General features: G+C 39.7%; 1 protein-coding gene and 1 pseudogene across 1 annotated transcript in view; both read right to left on the bottom strand.

Moving 5' to 3' along the window:
• Positions 1-1,356: 1,356 nt before the first annotated feature.
• LOC132129653 (E3 ubiquitin-protein ligase Topors-like) lies at positions 1,357-5,582 on the bottom strand (annotated as a pseudogene).
• Positions 5,583-10,866: 5,284 nt separating this feature from the next.
• Positions 10,867-16,569, bottom strand: part of LOC132129560 (atrial natriuretic peptide receptor 2-like) — a 12,555-nt gene continuing 6,852 nt past the window's right edge. Inside the window, exons 8-18 of the mRNA XM_059541184.1 lie at positions 16,442-16,566; positions 16,321-16,369; positions 16,016-16,117; positions 15,549-15,668; positions 15,367-15,460; positions 15,015-15,102; positions 13,853-13,992; positions 13,589-13,741; positions 13,128-13,226; positions 12,055-12,146; positions 10,867-11,025 (exon numbers count right to left, since the gene is read on the bottom strand). Coding sequence (XP_059397167.1) covers positions 10,867-11,025; positions 12,055-12,146; positions 13,128-13,226; positions 13,589-13,741; positions 13,853-13,992; positions 15,015-15,102; positions 15,367-15,460; positions 15,549-15,668; positions 16,016-16,117; positions 16,321-16,369; positions 16,442-16,566 — 1,221 coding nt within the window. The remainder of the gene's footprint in view (positions 11,026-12,054; positions 12,147-13,127; positions 13,227-13,588; positions 13,742-13,852; positions 13,993-15,014; positions 15,103-15,366; positions 15,461-15,548; positions 15,669-16,015; positions 16,118-16,320; positions 16,370-16,441; positions 16,567-16,569) is intronic.

The raw sequence follows: 16,569 nt of genomic DNA, 5'->3' as shown, positions 1-16,569 counted from the left end.
AATGCAGAAAAGAAATGCTACTACTGATCAAGTTAAACGCCTGGAAAGTGTGAAGGGTGTGTAAAAATATACTGGGTCAAGAGGTCAATATAGAAGTTTAAACCATTACCTGGAAGACACAGGGTTTATCACATCCCAACTGGTTAGAACTAAGGGTCTTGATCAGGTCACAAAGGTGATGATGACATAATGCTGTGGTTCTTAAAGAAAAACATTTTCAGACACTATTTTACATCTATTAATTGCATTTATTGATTTTTGGCTGACATGACAGACAGCTGTTGTAAAGAAGGCTTGATGTGTGTTCAGTAGACATGATCCGTGAATTATATCTCCAGGGTGTCCCTATAGTCCCACACGCACCAGCACATTTACACGTACCGTGCAACGGAGGAATGGAGGTGCACGTCACCTGTTCCCTGAGTTTAACACAGACACAATTCTCCAATAAAAGATCAGTGGTTCTCATCCAGTGGGTCATGATTCAGAATCGGTCACAGGTATGCAGAAGAGGAAGAAACAATGCTAAATGCAAATAACCACATATTTTTGTACATGGTCAGAAAATCCTGCAAAATTTTCCCTTTAGAGGTAAAACAGCTTAGACAACTTTGTACCTTACTTACCCCTAGAAGTCGCATATTAGTACTTTTAGTAGTAATAACTAAGGGAGCGAAATCAGACGTGCTCGTGTTTTCAGAGCATTGCAGAAAAAGGCTTACCAAAACAAAGTTACTGGGTTAACCGTTTTCACGTTTCCTTGGTTGGTAGATGCACCGGGGACCTGTTTATAGCACTTAAAACCTGTAAAAGTCAGATTTTCATGATATGTCACCTTTAAGGTACTAATACCCTTTAAGGGTAGATAAGATAAAAACTTGTCTTTTTAAGGGGACTGCCCCAGTGACAATCTGTTTTACGTCTAAAGATACAAGTTTAGCACATTTTTTCTGAGAGTGTAAGATAGCAAAATAACATTTCCTATATATTTCGTTCGGTTAGTCAAAGGCCCTGCGTCTTGTCAAACAATCTCGGTCTTGAAGCAAACAAGCTGAGAACCGCTAGTCTAGATAGTAACTCCCATGCATTTGTTGCTTCTAGGGTTATGGCTAGTGGAAAAGAGTTGCCAACCAGACATGATCGTCGTTGTGTTGTGGCACAGTGAATAAGCACCAGATTCAAGGAAAAGGATCACTATGACTATAAATACAACATGAATAATAATAATTATGTTCAAATTGACAAAAACATTGTCTTAATGTTTCTTAAGCATCCATTTCCAGTAATAATACAAACTTTAAATGAGTTTATAAAAACGTCTAGAGACCTAGTGATTCAGATAAGCATCAGACAAGCTTTTGTCTGTAAGAAAAAGTCTATTTTAGTTCTAGTTAGCAGTGTTGGTCTCCATCGGTGTTCTCATTCTCAAAATTTTTGCCATCTCCTCTCATCACTGATTGGTCTTTTTGTTGGATAGAATTGGATCCCTGTTGGCCGGGAGGACTCTGCCCCATTTCCTACTCTGCCCCCGGTAGGAAATCCACAAGATCTTGCAGGATGGTTTCCAGCAGCCTCATGTCCGAAGGTGGGGTTGTTATCATCGAAGCCCCTGGGAAAGGGTCGGACATAAACTCTTCGTGGCTACCTTCACTTATATTTTGGGAGCAGTCAGAACTACTGTTGTCGACTTCATTCACCACACAGTTGTCCAGGTTTACTGTGCGTTCAGTGGTTGGGTCACTGCGGCCTATGGGACTCGAGGGCTCAGAGAGAGGATTTGAAGAATCCAAGGTGCAACTTGCATTCTGGATGGAATCTTGCTCAGGACTCCCATCCCTTTGCTCAGTGTCAGCAGCGGTTTGGTCTAAAACATCCAAGACGCGGTCCAGACAGTCGATGGTACGGTCGCTGTCACTATCTATCGTGATCACAGTGGGAGAACGCAGTTCCCTCCTTCGCTTCTGATGCCTTTTCTTCCTCCGCTGGACACAGTGTGTGTCAGGCGCCTTTTGTTCGTAGATGATCTCCACACTTGGAGATCGTTCCCTGCTGAGTCGCCTGTCTCGGTTCCGCTTTTCCTTGGTTGTGGTTCTCTCCTTGTGCCGCCGATGGGCTGCTCGCTCCAAGTGCCGGGTTTTGTACTTGCGCTTACCACTTGGTTTGTCCATGCAGGATCTTTCAGAGTGCAAATCAGCACTACTGCTGCTGACCGACCGCTTACGGCGTTTAGGACAATGCTTTGCCTCACAGGGATGGTGGGAGCCAAGGAACGATTCAGGTGAGTCAGGAGACCTAATCCTCCTTTCCTTGGTTTTCCTCCTTCTGGAGTAGGAAGGAGAGTGCGAGAATTTCTCTCTTGAATGGTGCGAATGCTCTCCACTTCTGTCGCTGTTGTTTTGGGAAGGAGAGCAGTCACTGTGTGACTTAGAGGCGGGGCTGCCACTCCAAATGGACACCGTTGGGCTTTGTGTCCAGCTCCGTGTTTGGCTTGGCGAGCAATCTGGGGTCTTGACAGGCCGTGATTGATCTAAACTCTTGTCCTTCTCTTTGCTGCCAGAGCGCTGATGACTTCTGTGCCTCTGGTGACCTCTGAAGCTGGAGTCATCATGTGAATGTGACCGTGAACCATCTTTGGACTGGTGACCACGGAAGGACAAGTAGTCAGCCTCTTGTTCTTTACTTTGTGACCCGACTCCATCCGGAAGTAAATGATGTGGACTGCATAAGGGAGCAGGGCTTGGGAAGGAATTAGGACTAAGGGGGTTCATGTGGGACTGTGACGGGAGCTGCACTTGGAATTCCTCTGATTTCATTACTGAGGCCGCTGTCTCAGTGGCGGCTGGCTCTTGCTCTTCTTCAGATGAATCTGAGGAGAGCTGAACCAGCTCTGGGGTCCGTTCAGCCATCGGTTTCACATATCCCACAATTAGGCACTCTTCCTCTATATCATCTTCATCCGGTCTGGCTGACACGCCGACACTTGCCGCAGGGTCAGTCATGTTGAGGGCACCGAGGGGAGGGGCTGTGCTTGAGCTTGGCTCCGCCCCCTTATCCTGTGATAGGCCGGAAGAGGGGAGGAGGGTTGAATAGGACGGACCAGGCGTCTCATCATCCCACGCTGACTGACTTGGCAAACATTCCGCTCCACTTGCTGTGGCAACAGATGAAAGACGTTCCTGGACAGCAGAGGGATTCTCTATGACATTGTCCTCACTATTATTATCATCATCATCATCCTGTGAGAAATTACAACAATGAAGACTTGGATTAGGGTTGTTCTGATAGACGACAGTATCATGTATTGATGAAACTTGGAGATATTGCCTGAGGCTGATGCCTTTGACGATTATTATTATATATCAGGTTGGCAATACTAGCTCATTAATATTAGGGCTTATTTGTTACATCATATTTATTTTTCTGTGTTTTTACAGTGTTGTGCATTATAACCAATCAGAGACGATTCCGTTGAGTTTACAAATGCAATGGCCTATCAGAGGCGTTTAGAGGAGTCATCGTGTTTTGCTGTTCAATGCATGTTTATAGACCGAAATATGCTTTCTCATGAATTCTCTCATCATAGAGTGCAGATGTGCATGCACGGCATTAAATTATGTTTAATACAAATGTAGTCATATTAAAAGTATTTTATATATTTATTTAATAGATTACACTAACATTAGTCTGCTGGAGTTGGTTCACTCTCCGGCTATTTGAGCTGCAACTAACAATTATTTTTTCTGTCGATTAATCTAACGATTATTTTTTCGATTAGTCGACTACTCTAACGAATATTTTTATTACAATAAATAATTAATCTAATGTTCTTTTTTGATTAGCTAATGAATCCTTCTAATATAATATTTCAACCTTTATTAATTTTCAACCAATGTGGTTGAAGTTTTACAGTATGCAAAAATAAAGAGGCAAAGAAAATTATTTTACTATGGTAAATATGAGTTTAAGATAGCGTTTATAATTAAACCACAGTTGCCACAAATTTACAGTTGTCCGAGACGTCATGAAATGTTCTTTAGCATCACAAACCATAAAATGTAGTCAGGGTTCTGCTATGGTTTAGCATGGTTTCCAGAGATCTGGAGCTGATTCGGGGTAGCTCAGTGAGTTGAAGACCGATGGAAGCGAAAGAGGTTTTTAAGGGGCCGTTCACATATTCACAAGTTCGTTATTTCCAATGTAGGCGCGTGGGAATGCGCGCTCATAATGGAGGCGATAAAAATTAAATCTTCATAAAACTTCAAATAAATGGTTATTAAACTTAAATTGTATTTTAATTACTTAGACGTTTTTTTTTTATTTCAATTAATTGAACTTTTTAACTTAATTTAACCATTAAAACAGAATTTGGAAAAATTTGAACATTTTTGGAGAAAAAATAAAACCGATTTCACATGGCCCTGAACAAGTTAATCACTCCAAAAGAAAAAAAATGGCCAAGCAACCAATTTTTTTGACCACTTGAGAAGGAATGACCCTTCATTGAACAGAAAAGAGTAATAAATTGAAAGAACGTACTCATAGAAAACTACATGAAATTCATAAACTGTTAGTCGTTTCTAAATGTAATGTGTGATGTGTGTCTCACCTCGGAGATGGCGATAACAGTAAGGTCCGAGCTGCTGCCCTCCTCGTAGCTGGGCGCGGGACAGTCGTAAACGGCCTGCAGGTCGTACTCCTCCATATTAAGGGTGGAGCGGGCGAAGCTCACCAGCTCATGCAGGAAGTGGTCGGTGCGTGCCAGCAGGAAGGGGCGGAGCTCGTCTCGGATAGCCGTGTCCTCCATGTTGTAGTTCATGATGCGCGAGATGATGATGTTCTGCACGATGTTCACCAGTGAGCCATGCGAACCGTACAAAACGGTGAGTTCCCGCTGTAACCAAGGCAGCAGTCGTCGCAGGCAGCCAGGGTTTTGTCGCAAAAAAGATGCGGAAATGTCCCTTCGCATGCCATCGTCTCCTGAGTTACGCACGCGTATGCCAGTCCTGTAAAGTGCGCGCCGGAATGCGACAACGTCTTGGTCGTACAAGCGCCGCAGGCTCCGCCCCTCGCCCCGCCCATGTCTGCGCACTGTTAATCGCAGCACGTCTTGGTTCTGTGCGAGCGCCGCTGCATCCATCAGGCCGTCGAACATGACGTCATCTTCCAGTGGAGGTGACGTAGTAGGGGCGGGGATTTGCGCTCTGTGGCTCCGCCTCTCTCTGCGTCTGAGGACTCGAGGGCGGAGCACACGCTCAGGTGGATCGGTGTTCGCAGGCGCTCTGTTCTCCGGCGGCTGCAGCACGAACTCCTTAAAGTCGTTTTCCCCTTTGACAGAGTGGAATATAGAGTTGAAGCGCTGCTTACAGAGCGGACACTCGGCTTTGTTCTTGGACCACTCGTGGATACAGCGGAAACAGAACTGATGCAGACAGCGGTCCAGTGACGCCACGTTTTTGAAGCCATCGAGGCAGATGGGGCATTTGGAATCAGGCGAAGCGTTGGCTAATAAACGCTGAGAAGATTTCCCAGCACTGTCTCTCGTCCTCGAACGCAACTTCATCTTAGAAGGCGCCATCATCTACAACACACGAAACATCAACTCGTTAGACCTTCGTTAGATCCTTTACGTTTATGCATATTCGTATATATAAAAGCATATTCGTAATATCTAGTGTCAGGTTCATCAGACTTTACTACATTGTATCCAAATCAGATTATGAATGAGACACAGCAGCAAGTTACTAGTGTAATACAAACAGGGTCCTATAAATATGAATCTTTTTTTTTTTTTTACCATTTAGATTACGTTTTAACAGTTTAAATCAAATTGAACAATCAAAAAGGATTATTTTAACAAACTTTAACAATTTATTATAATGTAAGCAATAGTATATTGCTTAACGAATCAACTTATTTCCAACAATTTAAAAAAATAAATCCATTCTTGAATCTCTGAATACAGCGACAATGCATAAAAACCGTAATACTGAGAATTACGCTGAAAATATCAGAAGAAATTACTGGAAATATTAGAAATGTTCCGGAAAAAGCAGCGACGAGCTGTCTGTCGTGTTTTGATCGATGATTATTGGTTATCTCTCTCTCCTGCCTTCCTTTATGAGTCACAATAGCGATTATAAAACACCTCTGCAGACAATAAAAGGATAAAGACATCAAATATGATAAAAAATAAACCAGATGTCTGGTTTATGAGGCAGATTCTCACCTGATCATCACAAAAGCGCGAAAAAACGCGGTCATCCAAACCGCAAACACATCTGTGTCACATCAGCGCCACATCCTTCACGATAAAAATACAAAATAAGAGAAAATTTACATTTAAAGACCGATGGAAGCGGAGAGGTTTCGCAATGCTGTTGAGGAGCAGGAAACACACTGCAGAGCGTCTCTTCCGGTAGGCGTCACGAGCACGAGCACGCGCACGCACACAACACGCGCGCCTCTGATGGCCTGGAGCGGTACTACACCGCTGGATTAATGGAATGAATGAATTAATGAAAATAAATAAATACAATGGAGAATAAATAAATATAGAATTTTTTTTAAATATATAAACATAGTATTTATTAAATAAGATACCAATAAATTATAAAGTAAACCTATTAATAGTAATAAATAAACAGATTAAAAATACAACAAATAAAATATAATAATATTAATAATATTTCTTTAAAAATATGTAAAAACTATTATTTCTTAAAAAAATAAATATATTTATTAAAATATACCGAAAACTAAAATCTAAATGCATGTTCTGTCTTCTTTCTTTAAAATATAAAGAGAATAGAAAATAAAGTAAATCAGTTAATAAAAACAAATACACAAATTAACAGAAATAAAACAAATGAATAAATGCATTTTTTTTAATTTTTATTAAAAATATAAACATGTATTCACTAAAATATAATAAACAAAAATTGAAAATGAATAAAAAATACCAAAACAAGCAAAGAAAATGAATGTTCTTTCTTCTTTTTTAACAACATATAAATATTTATTTATAAAAACACCAGAAAATAAATAAATACTAAAGTAAATCGCTTTCTAAAAATAATGAAATGCATGTTTTTTTTATCCCTTTAAAAATATAAACACATATTAATTAAAATTAATAAAAAATTATAGAAAAAATTTAAACAAACAAATAGAAAGCATGTTCTTTCTTTTCTATCGTTAACGACATATAAACCGCCATTTATTAAAATATACAGAAAATAAATCAAATAAAATGAACGGATTAGCAAATAATGCAGATCCAGCTTGGATAACAATTTTTAACAAAAAAATTCATCCAAACATATATTGTTTGTAGGGTATAAATAATAAACATTAATATATTTGTTTTATATTGTAATATATTTTAGGTAATTTATTTTTAAATCACTGTTTTAGCTTTATTTGTCGACGGAAAATATAACAACGCGCAGTCTGAGCTGGAGAAACATAAACACGTGACGGCTTCCGGTCGTCGTCTTGGATACCAGTCGTGTGCTTCCGGTCGCTATGCGATGCTAAGCGTGCTAACGGGCTGCTCCGAGTTTCATCCGAATTTTAAAATCGAAATAAAGAAAGAATCGAATCGAAGCGATGCGCGTCAGCCGCCGCAGTTTGGACAGAATCTTCTCGATCGTGAGTTTGAAATCTTCAACACACAGACGATCAGTGACTGAGCAGAAATACATTATACTTACTTTACTCACAAGATACACAGTGCTATTTAGCTGTTGTTTTGTTTTTATACTATTATGGTATTTATTAATATTTTTAAATGTATATATATTTTGATTTACAATTCAGTATCAAATTATTTCAGATTTATAATAATCTACACTACTGTTCAAAAGTTTGAGATCGGTAAGTTATTCAATGGTTTTTACGGTTTTATCAAGGCTGCATTTATTTGATCAGAAATACAGAAAAACACAATAAAATTATGAAATATTATTGCAATTTAAAATATCTCATTTAAAATTTATTTCTGTGATTTTCGTCATCGTTCCTCCAGTCTTCAGTGTCACGTGATCTTCAGAAATGATGATTTATTATCAATATCACCTACAGCTGTGTTGCTTAATATTTGTTTACCTTTAATCCCTTTTTCAGGATTATTTGATGAATGCAAGATCAAAAGAACAGCATTTATTTCAAATATAAATATTTTGCAAGCATATACACTACCGTTTCTTTCTTTTGAAATGAATGCTTTTATTCAACAAGAGTGTGTTAAATTGATAAAAAGTGATGTAAAGACTCCATTAATTCATTTTTGATCACAGAAATAAATTCTACAGTTTAACAGATATCCTCATAAAAAACAACTATTTTGAATTGTCATAATATTTCATGGTATTACTGTATTTCTGATCAAATAAATGCAGGCTTGGTGAGCGGAAGAGACTTGTTTAAAGCTCATCACACATCTCTCAGATCCCTAACTACTGAACAGCAGTGTGTTTTATAACACATCTCATTCCTGTGATTGTGTAAACTGATGGATGTGTGTGCAGGGTCTTCTGCTGCTGGTTCTGCTCTCGTGGGGCTTCGTCATCTACGGCACACGAATCGCTGCACAATGGGAGCTGGAGAAACGAGAGAAGATCAAGACGTAAACCTCAGCAAACATGAGCCGAGACGCTGAGGACAGAAACCCCTCACAACCACTTCTTCTGTATAAAGACTGATTTCTGTCTCGCTGCTTCATTCACATTTCTCTGTGTGTGTAACTACACTTTCAGGCCACTAGGTGGCGTAGTGCACTAGAAACCGCTCAAGCACACTACATAGGGCTCGAGAGAGAGCAGAGATCCTGGAATATTCCTCAGACAAACCAGTAATAATGAGATGGACAAAACAAATGGAAAATAAGATTAAGAAGTAAGATTAATAATGTTAGCAGTTCAATATTAAAGATAAAGTTGGTTCTAGTGTTATTATAGCATCACTACGAGAGCTTGGACACTATAGTGTGTCATACCTGTCATTTTCTTGTGGTTTGTCTTTATTTTATGTGCCTACATATGTTTTCAAAAAAATTCAGTTTGCTATTTTTGTACATCAAAGTAAAGTGGAAAATGTTGCCTCCGTAACATAACATAAATCAATCAAATTTTTTGTTTGATTGAAAAAAATTTGTTTTTTAGTGGTTGTCATCAACCGTTTAATCTTTCATTTATATCCATTTCAGTTTTTGTGCAATATTATAATTAAACCCAACATTTGTAAAAAAAAAAATTATCTAGTGTTTACATTTTATTTCAATGAACAGATGTCCTTTTTGAATAGTTCTGGTTGGAGAGAAGCCTGATAATGATCCTGTTTTTGAGCGGAGCTGAACGTGTGTGTTTCATGTGTCTGCGTCTGCTGTTCTCTCTCTGATCTTAATGAAATGATTGAGTGAATGGCTCTTTTGTGCTCGTGTGCCGCTCACGCATTTCATTAGCGAGCCTCTTCAGACGCCTGATTATTCAGAAAAGCTCTCATCTCTTCCACATCTACAATTAGTGTGTGTGTGTGTGTGTGTGTGTGTGTTGGTCTCTGCACCTGTAGTGCTGAGATCTGTGTGTATGATTTTTGTCACCATCACTAAAACTAGAGATTTATAAATAAGATCACACATAGTGAGATATTGGAGTAATTAGTTTATGCTCAAAATCACACATTGTAAACTAAACCCCAAAACTAATTTTGAAAATACAATAATAAACTAACACAATACACTACGTCTAACAAAACACTGCAAACATGTTTCAAAATCAAATAATTATTCAAAAGATTCTTTTGAAGCCTTTTGTTGGGTTTAGTAAATGCATGCATTTTCTTTCTTTCTTTCTTTTTGTGTTGCTCTATATTTTTCCTTTTCCACACAAGATCACCCCAAAGAGTGATCATGCGATTGAAAAAGCCTCAACATCAGCTGTGATTGATATATTTGCATAACTGCAATCAGCTGTTTCTCATTAGCAATGGAATAAAATACAGGGAATATATTTGTGTTTCAATTCACAATATGAACAGCTGTTCACTTTGACTTTAGCCTATATAAGTTATGTTATCTGTTCTGACACACAGTGTGAAAGCATTTGTAAATCTGACTGTAAAATGACATCGTTTTGGTCTTGGTTGAGCTTGTGTGTAAAAGTTCAAGCATTTTAAATTGGTGTTAACTGAATGCATTTTGTGTCAAAGCAACAAGAAATGTGTTAATAGTATAACCTACAAAGACGGATGTTGTGCTAACCGTGTTAAGAGTTTAGGAAACTTGTTAAAGGTATTGAAAAAACTCATAGCGATTGTAAAAAAAAAACTCTTAAGTGTGTGTTTGTTGTGTCTGAAACATTGTATGTGTTCGCTCTACTGTTCAAAGAGCTCAGTAAGATTTTGAGTTTTTGTGGGAAAAGGCTCTACTGCTCAACCAAGGCTGCGTTTATTTGATCAAAAACACATTTAAAAAATGTGAAATATTATTAAAATTCCTAAAAGCAGTCTTCTATGTGAATCTCTGTTAAACTGTAATTTATTTCTGTGATGTGCAGCTGTGTTTTCAGCATCATTCCTCCAGTCTTCAGTGAAATCAGAATAATATGATGATTTACTGCTCAATAAACATTCATTATTATTATCCATGTTGAACACAGTTGAGCTGCAGAATATGAACAACGATGTCACCTTTGATCAATTTAATGCGTGGTTGAGGAATAAAAGCATTGAAAGAACATGAGTGGCCTATCACCATCATTAAATGCATTTGTTTTACATCTATAACACTGTCTCAACACTGACTGATCAAACACAGCTAAAGTTACACAGCATCCTAACAGAAACAGAGCTGTGTGAGTGTGGTGTGTGTCAGGGGTCACACATCAGGTCCGAGCCGCTGAGGACTCCTGGGATTCTGGAGTAATCCTCCGTGTGTGTCTCCTGCGGTGTCACAGGGATCCTGCCGTCTTTAGCCGGAGCTGTGGAGCGCTTCTCCTCCAGCCAGTACGTCACCATATCACCCTTCCCCTGAGAGACAGGAGACGGCTCTTTACTCACACTGACCCTCATAACGTTCAGCATTCAGGTCCCTACACAAACATTTCTAATAAGTGGAGAGTTTATGCTTTAAAAAATAGACAATATTTATGCATTTTAGATTTTTAGATTTAGGTTGCATGTCTCGTGTTCGGGTTCATTAGGTGGCAAAAACACTTTTTGTGTTAGTTTTGTAAAAGCTTTTTTTTAATGCATTTTGTTTGGAAATGAACATGAATGTGTACAATTGCTGCATAAAAATAAAATAAGAATGCGGGTGAAATTAATTTATCTGAAAACCTTTCAGAGAGTAACATTCATGTTGTTTGGATGTGTTTTTTATTTTATTTTCTTCTTTATTTTTTTTATTTTATTTTTTTGAGCATTCATGAGTTATAAATTCAATGGAATTTCATTCAATTCTATTCATCCCAATGGGGTTAATACTGATAACTCTTATTTTAAATTGCACACAGTGAAATATTCAAATAAAATGTCTCACTAATATCAATCGCACACCCACATGTATATATGTGTGTGTGTGTGTGTGTAATTTATCAAAATTAAAAAAAAAAATGTAACTATTAAAAAGGGGTTCATGCAATAACATAACATTCAAAATGTTCATTTTCACACACAAATGAGAAGTTGCTGATCAGATTTGGCGTGTTTTATGCAATAAAGATTATTTGGCTCAAAACGGATCCAGAATGCAAAAAAAAAATCAATGCATTCTTACTAAAACATGCTTTAGTTATATCACACATTTACTCATGTTCCTGTGGCTCGGTGGTGATGCATTGTGGGTTCAACTCCCAGAGAACACACATACTGATATATATAGCCTGAATGCACGGTAAGGAAGCATCTGCCAAATTCACAAATGTTAATTTAATTCCATCAGACATGTTTGCATTAGATTAGAATAAAAAAAAGGGCAGATACTGAAAACAGGAGTCTTACAGTAAGCAGAAAGGGTTGTTAAAGTGTGTGAATGGTAAGCATTGATCATTGCCTCACCTTGACCTGTAGCACTCCTCTGCAGGTGAGCACGTATCCTCCGATCTCCTCCAGCAGGTAATATGTGCTGGAGCTGCACTGGATCTTCAGCGCTGCACACAACATCAGCACAACGTGCTTTAACCTCGTTTCAGACCATTCTGCAAATTCAGCACTTTTTTTTTTATGCATACTTTTTGCAGTTTGTAAGTATTCCTAATCCCGCATTAAATCTACTTCTTTAACTACACACACTACCGGTCAAACGTTTAAGACTTGTAATTTTTTTTAAAGAAGTGTCTTCTGCTCATCAAGGCTGCATTTATTTGATAAAAAAATACTGAAAAATACAGTAATCTTGCAAAATGTTTGTCACGTTCGGTGATACAAAAAATGAGGAGAGATCCAAATGCAGGTGTGCGATTTATTAAAAGGGCAAATCCAAAGGGGTAAACAGTCCAGGCAGGGTCACAACCAGAAAATCCAATAAAACATGAAAACAAAACAAGAACACACGGCGAGAGCAGACTATGAAATGTATCACACATAAGACAAGGACTCCGTGACAAAGACTCAGACAGACGGGGTATAAATACACAAAAGGATAATGGGGAAACAGGAGACAGGTGGGGAACAATCAATTAACTAAAACAAGGAGGAAGGTGACCAAATAAGGAAACAGGAAGTGATAATGACAGACACCGTGGGAACGGAGGACACCTAGTGGACACCCAGGGAACACAACCCAGACACTGTGACAATGTTATTACAATATAAACTGATTATTTCTACCCTAATATCCTTTAAAATAGAATTTATTTCTGTGATGCAAAGCTGAATTTCCATCATCATTCCTCCAGTCTTCAATGTCGCATGATCTTCAGAAATCATGAAAAATGATGATTTATTATTAGAATTAGAATTTTTTTTTTTATAAATGCTCTTCTTTTTAACTTTTTTCACGCATCAAAGAATCCTGAAAAATCTGAAGCAGCACAACAGTTTCAGCTCCGATAATAAATCCTCATATCTTCATGTTTCCTGAAGATCATGTGACACTGAAGACTGAATCACATGAAGACAGCATCTCTCACCTTCGCTGGTGGACTCCATGCGGGACGCCGTGTTCACCGTGTCTCCAAACAGACAGTACCTCGGCATCTTAGTCCCCACGACTCCTGCGACCACTGGACCTGAAACACACACCAGATAAAACCAAGTTACACATGTCCTCTTATTAAAGCTACAGAAGTTATTCACCCAAGAGTCTGGCTCAGTACTGTATATTACTCTGAAGTCACTTCATACACAGATCTATTATTAACATGGGATTTCTCTCCCAGCTGTTTACCTTCACAGACATCCCGACTGTGTTTATGTAACTAATGTGTTTATGGTTTTGACATAACCTTGTGTGTATTAAGTGCAATAAGACTTAATATGCATGGTAATATTTCAGTTTAGAGACCAGTTCTCACTATTAACTAGCTGCTTATTATCATGCATATTGCTAGCATATTATCTATGAGATTGAAACAGCAGGTTTAGTGTGGACCTGAGTGTATTCCAGCCCGGATCTGCAGCTGGGTTTGTGGTCTGTGGGGGATTCTGAAGGTCTTGCAGACAGACACCAGATCCAGAGCCATGCTGGCGATCTCAGACGCGTGGAGAATCCCGTTCTCTCTCGGTACACCGGACACAACCATATCTACAGCACAAACCCTCATGTCAAACATCTCTGGACTCCTGACTTTCATTGTATGGACAATAAACCACTGAGAGATTTAACACACTGTGAGGAAACTGTGAAGCGACGTACAAGCATCGCCGATGGTTTCCACTTTATAAACATCATAGTTGTCGATGATCTCGTCAAAAGTGGTGTAGAGTTTGTTGAGGAAATCCACCACCTGGTAAGGAGTGCTAGTGCTGGACAACTGCGTGAATCCCACGATATCACTAAGAAGAAGACCGGAAACCACATGAAGAGACACAAAAGAGAATCTGAATCTGAGTCTCATCAACGGACGCTTTGAAGTGAATGGGTGCCGTCAGAATGAGAGTCCAAACAGCTAATAAAAACTTCACAATACTTAATCTCCTGTTGTCTCTCATATTTGTTTAGAGCTGTTTAAACGCTGCTTGATCTGTGCAGATTTCTCTCCTGATTCAGACCAGAACACTTTTTCACTGGAGGAAGTGTTATTATGGATTATAGACTCTATGTGTTTGAGTTAAAATCATCTAAATGCTGGATTTGTTTCATCTTTTGTCTTCTCCAGATGTTCACTGATGGACTGGAGTGCTGTGGATTATTGTGATGTTTTTATCAGACTCTCATTCTGACGGCACCCATTCACTGCAGAGCATCCATTGATGAGACACTGATGCCTGATGAAGAAACACACTCATCCTGATCTCAGATGAACTGAGAGTGAGATCATTTACAACTGATTTAAAATGTGTGTGTGTGTGTGTGTGTGTGTGTGTGTGTGTGTGTGTGTGTGTCTGTGAGTGTGTGTGTGTGTGTGTGTGTTTGTGTGTGTGTGTGTGTGTGTGTGTGTGTGTGTGTGTGTGTGTGTTGTGTGTGTGTGCACGAGTGTGTGTGTGTGTGTGTGCACGAGTGTATGTGTGTGTGTGTTTGTGTGTGTGTGTGTTTGTGTGTGTGTGCACGAGTGTGTGTGTGTGTGTGCACGAGTGTGTGTGTGTGTGTGTGTTTGTGTGTGTGTGCATGAGTGTGTGTGTGTGTGTGTGTGTGCACGAGTGAGTGTGTGTGTGTGTGTGCGTGTTAGTTTGTGTGTGTTTGTGTGTGTGTGCACGAGTGTGTGTGTGTGTGCACGAGTGTGTGTGTGTGTGTGTGTGTGTGTTTGTGTGTGCACAAGTGAGTGTGTGTGTGTGTGTGTGTGTGTGTGTGTGTGTGTGTGTGTGTGTGTGTGTGTGTGTGTGCACGAGTGTGTGTGTGTGTGTGTGTGTGTGTGTACCTGAAGAACACGGTGGCACTGACGTAACTCTGGGCTTGTAGTGGTTTGCCCTGTCGCAGGTCATCAGCCACCTGTTTAGGCAGCATACCTGAAACACACACACACACACGCACGCACGCACGCACACACACACACCTGCTGTAAAACACAAGCACACTGACACACATCACTGAATCACTCTCTAACATCTTTTATTACTGTAAAAGAATCCATCTGTATTGTATAAAGCGCTATATTAATAAATGTGACTGGACTGGAGCACAGATCAGGACCGGTCAGTTATGATCACTGTTTAATGATCTCTATGATGAATCTTTCATGTCTCTGTCAGTCAAGTGTCAGGTATGTTTACTGTAAAGCAGTCGGTCAGTCTTCTGTTTCTCCAGCATCAGATCTTGTGTCCGTTCACCGACCAGAACCTCCAGATGTTTACTGTACTTCTCCATCTACACACACACACACACACACACACAGGTTTGTTATGATTGTATGTATGATTGTGTGTGTGTGTGTGTGTGTGTGTGTTGCACTGACCAGCTCCATCATCATGTCGACAGGACTGACTTTGTGAGGGTTGATTCTGTTGACAAACTTGCGTATCTGCTCAAAGGTGGGCCGGTGGGCGGGGTTATGAGCACGGCATCGACGAATCAGCTGCCAGGACGAGAGGATGATAGACGTTCATACGGCTGAATACACAACACATGCCAAGATTATTCTCATGAGATCAGCTGAGCCGTTTCTACTGCCGTTGATGCTTGTTGTTTCTTCCTCAGAGTATTAGAGCTCTTTAAATGATGACTGTAGGATTCTGTTAGCCATCTTTTGATACTTGGGACTCAAACACAACTATTACAAGAGCTGCAAACATCCACTGATGCTCAAGAAGGAAACGTGATGCACTGAGAGCCGAGGATGTAAACAGTCATTACTGCTCTTAAAACCAGGCGACATTTTCACAAAGTAAAAACATACAATGTGTGATTTGCAATGTGTCGGACCTCAGCATATTCAGCAGGACAGGGACAGGTGCTGTCGGCTTTCCCCGAAATCAGCTCCGGCAGCGGAGGACACCAGGCGCAGTCCAGAGAGCTGTCCTCCGCCTCACACACAGACGGGAAACACACATTACTGTTACTCTACATGATATAGACATTTACTGAAATATGATATAAAAATCCAATGTAAAAAACCTAAACTGATTTGTTTCAGATAGTTGACGAGGCAACATTCTTATTTGGTTTAACAAAATAATAATAAATAAATAAATAAATAAAACTTTGTACTGGTCTACACACAAGCTCACCGGCACTGGATCATTCCGGGTGGCGATCTCCAGTAAGATGATTGAATAGCTGTAAATGAAGCACATTGATGAGTGTGGGATGTTATGGTGGTCAGGTGTGTTTGTGGGTGTGTGTGTTCACCTGAACACGTCTCCGGGCAGCGTGGGCTCCTGGCTGCCACTCTGGGCCTCGGGCGGCGTGTAAACCTCCTTCAGTCTCTGCTGGTACGTGGTGAGAGGTTCTGCGCAGTCCTCACGCCGAAACATCTG

Source organism: Carassius carassius, chromosome 46 (genome assembly GCF_963082965.1).
Source record: "Carassius carassius chromosome 46, fCarCar2.1, whole genome shotgun sequence".
Lineage (NCBI taxonomy): Eukaryota > Metazoa > Chordata > Actinopteri > Cypriniformes > Cyprinidae > Carassius > Carassius carassius.
This window is presented reverse-complemented; position numbering and strand designations above follow the sequence as displayed.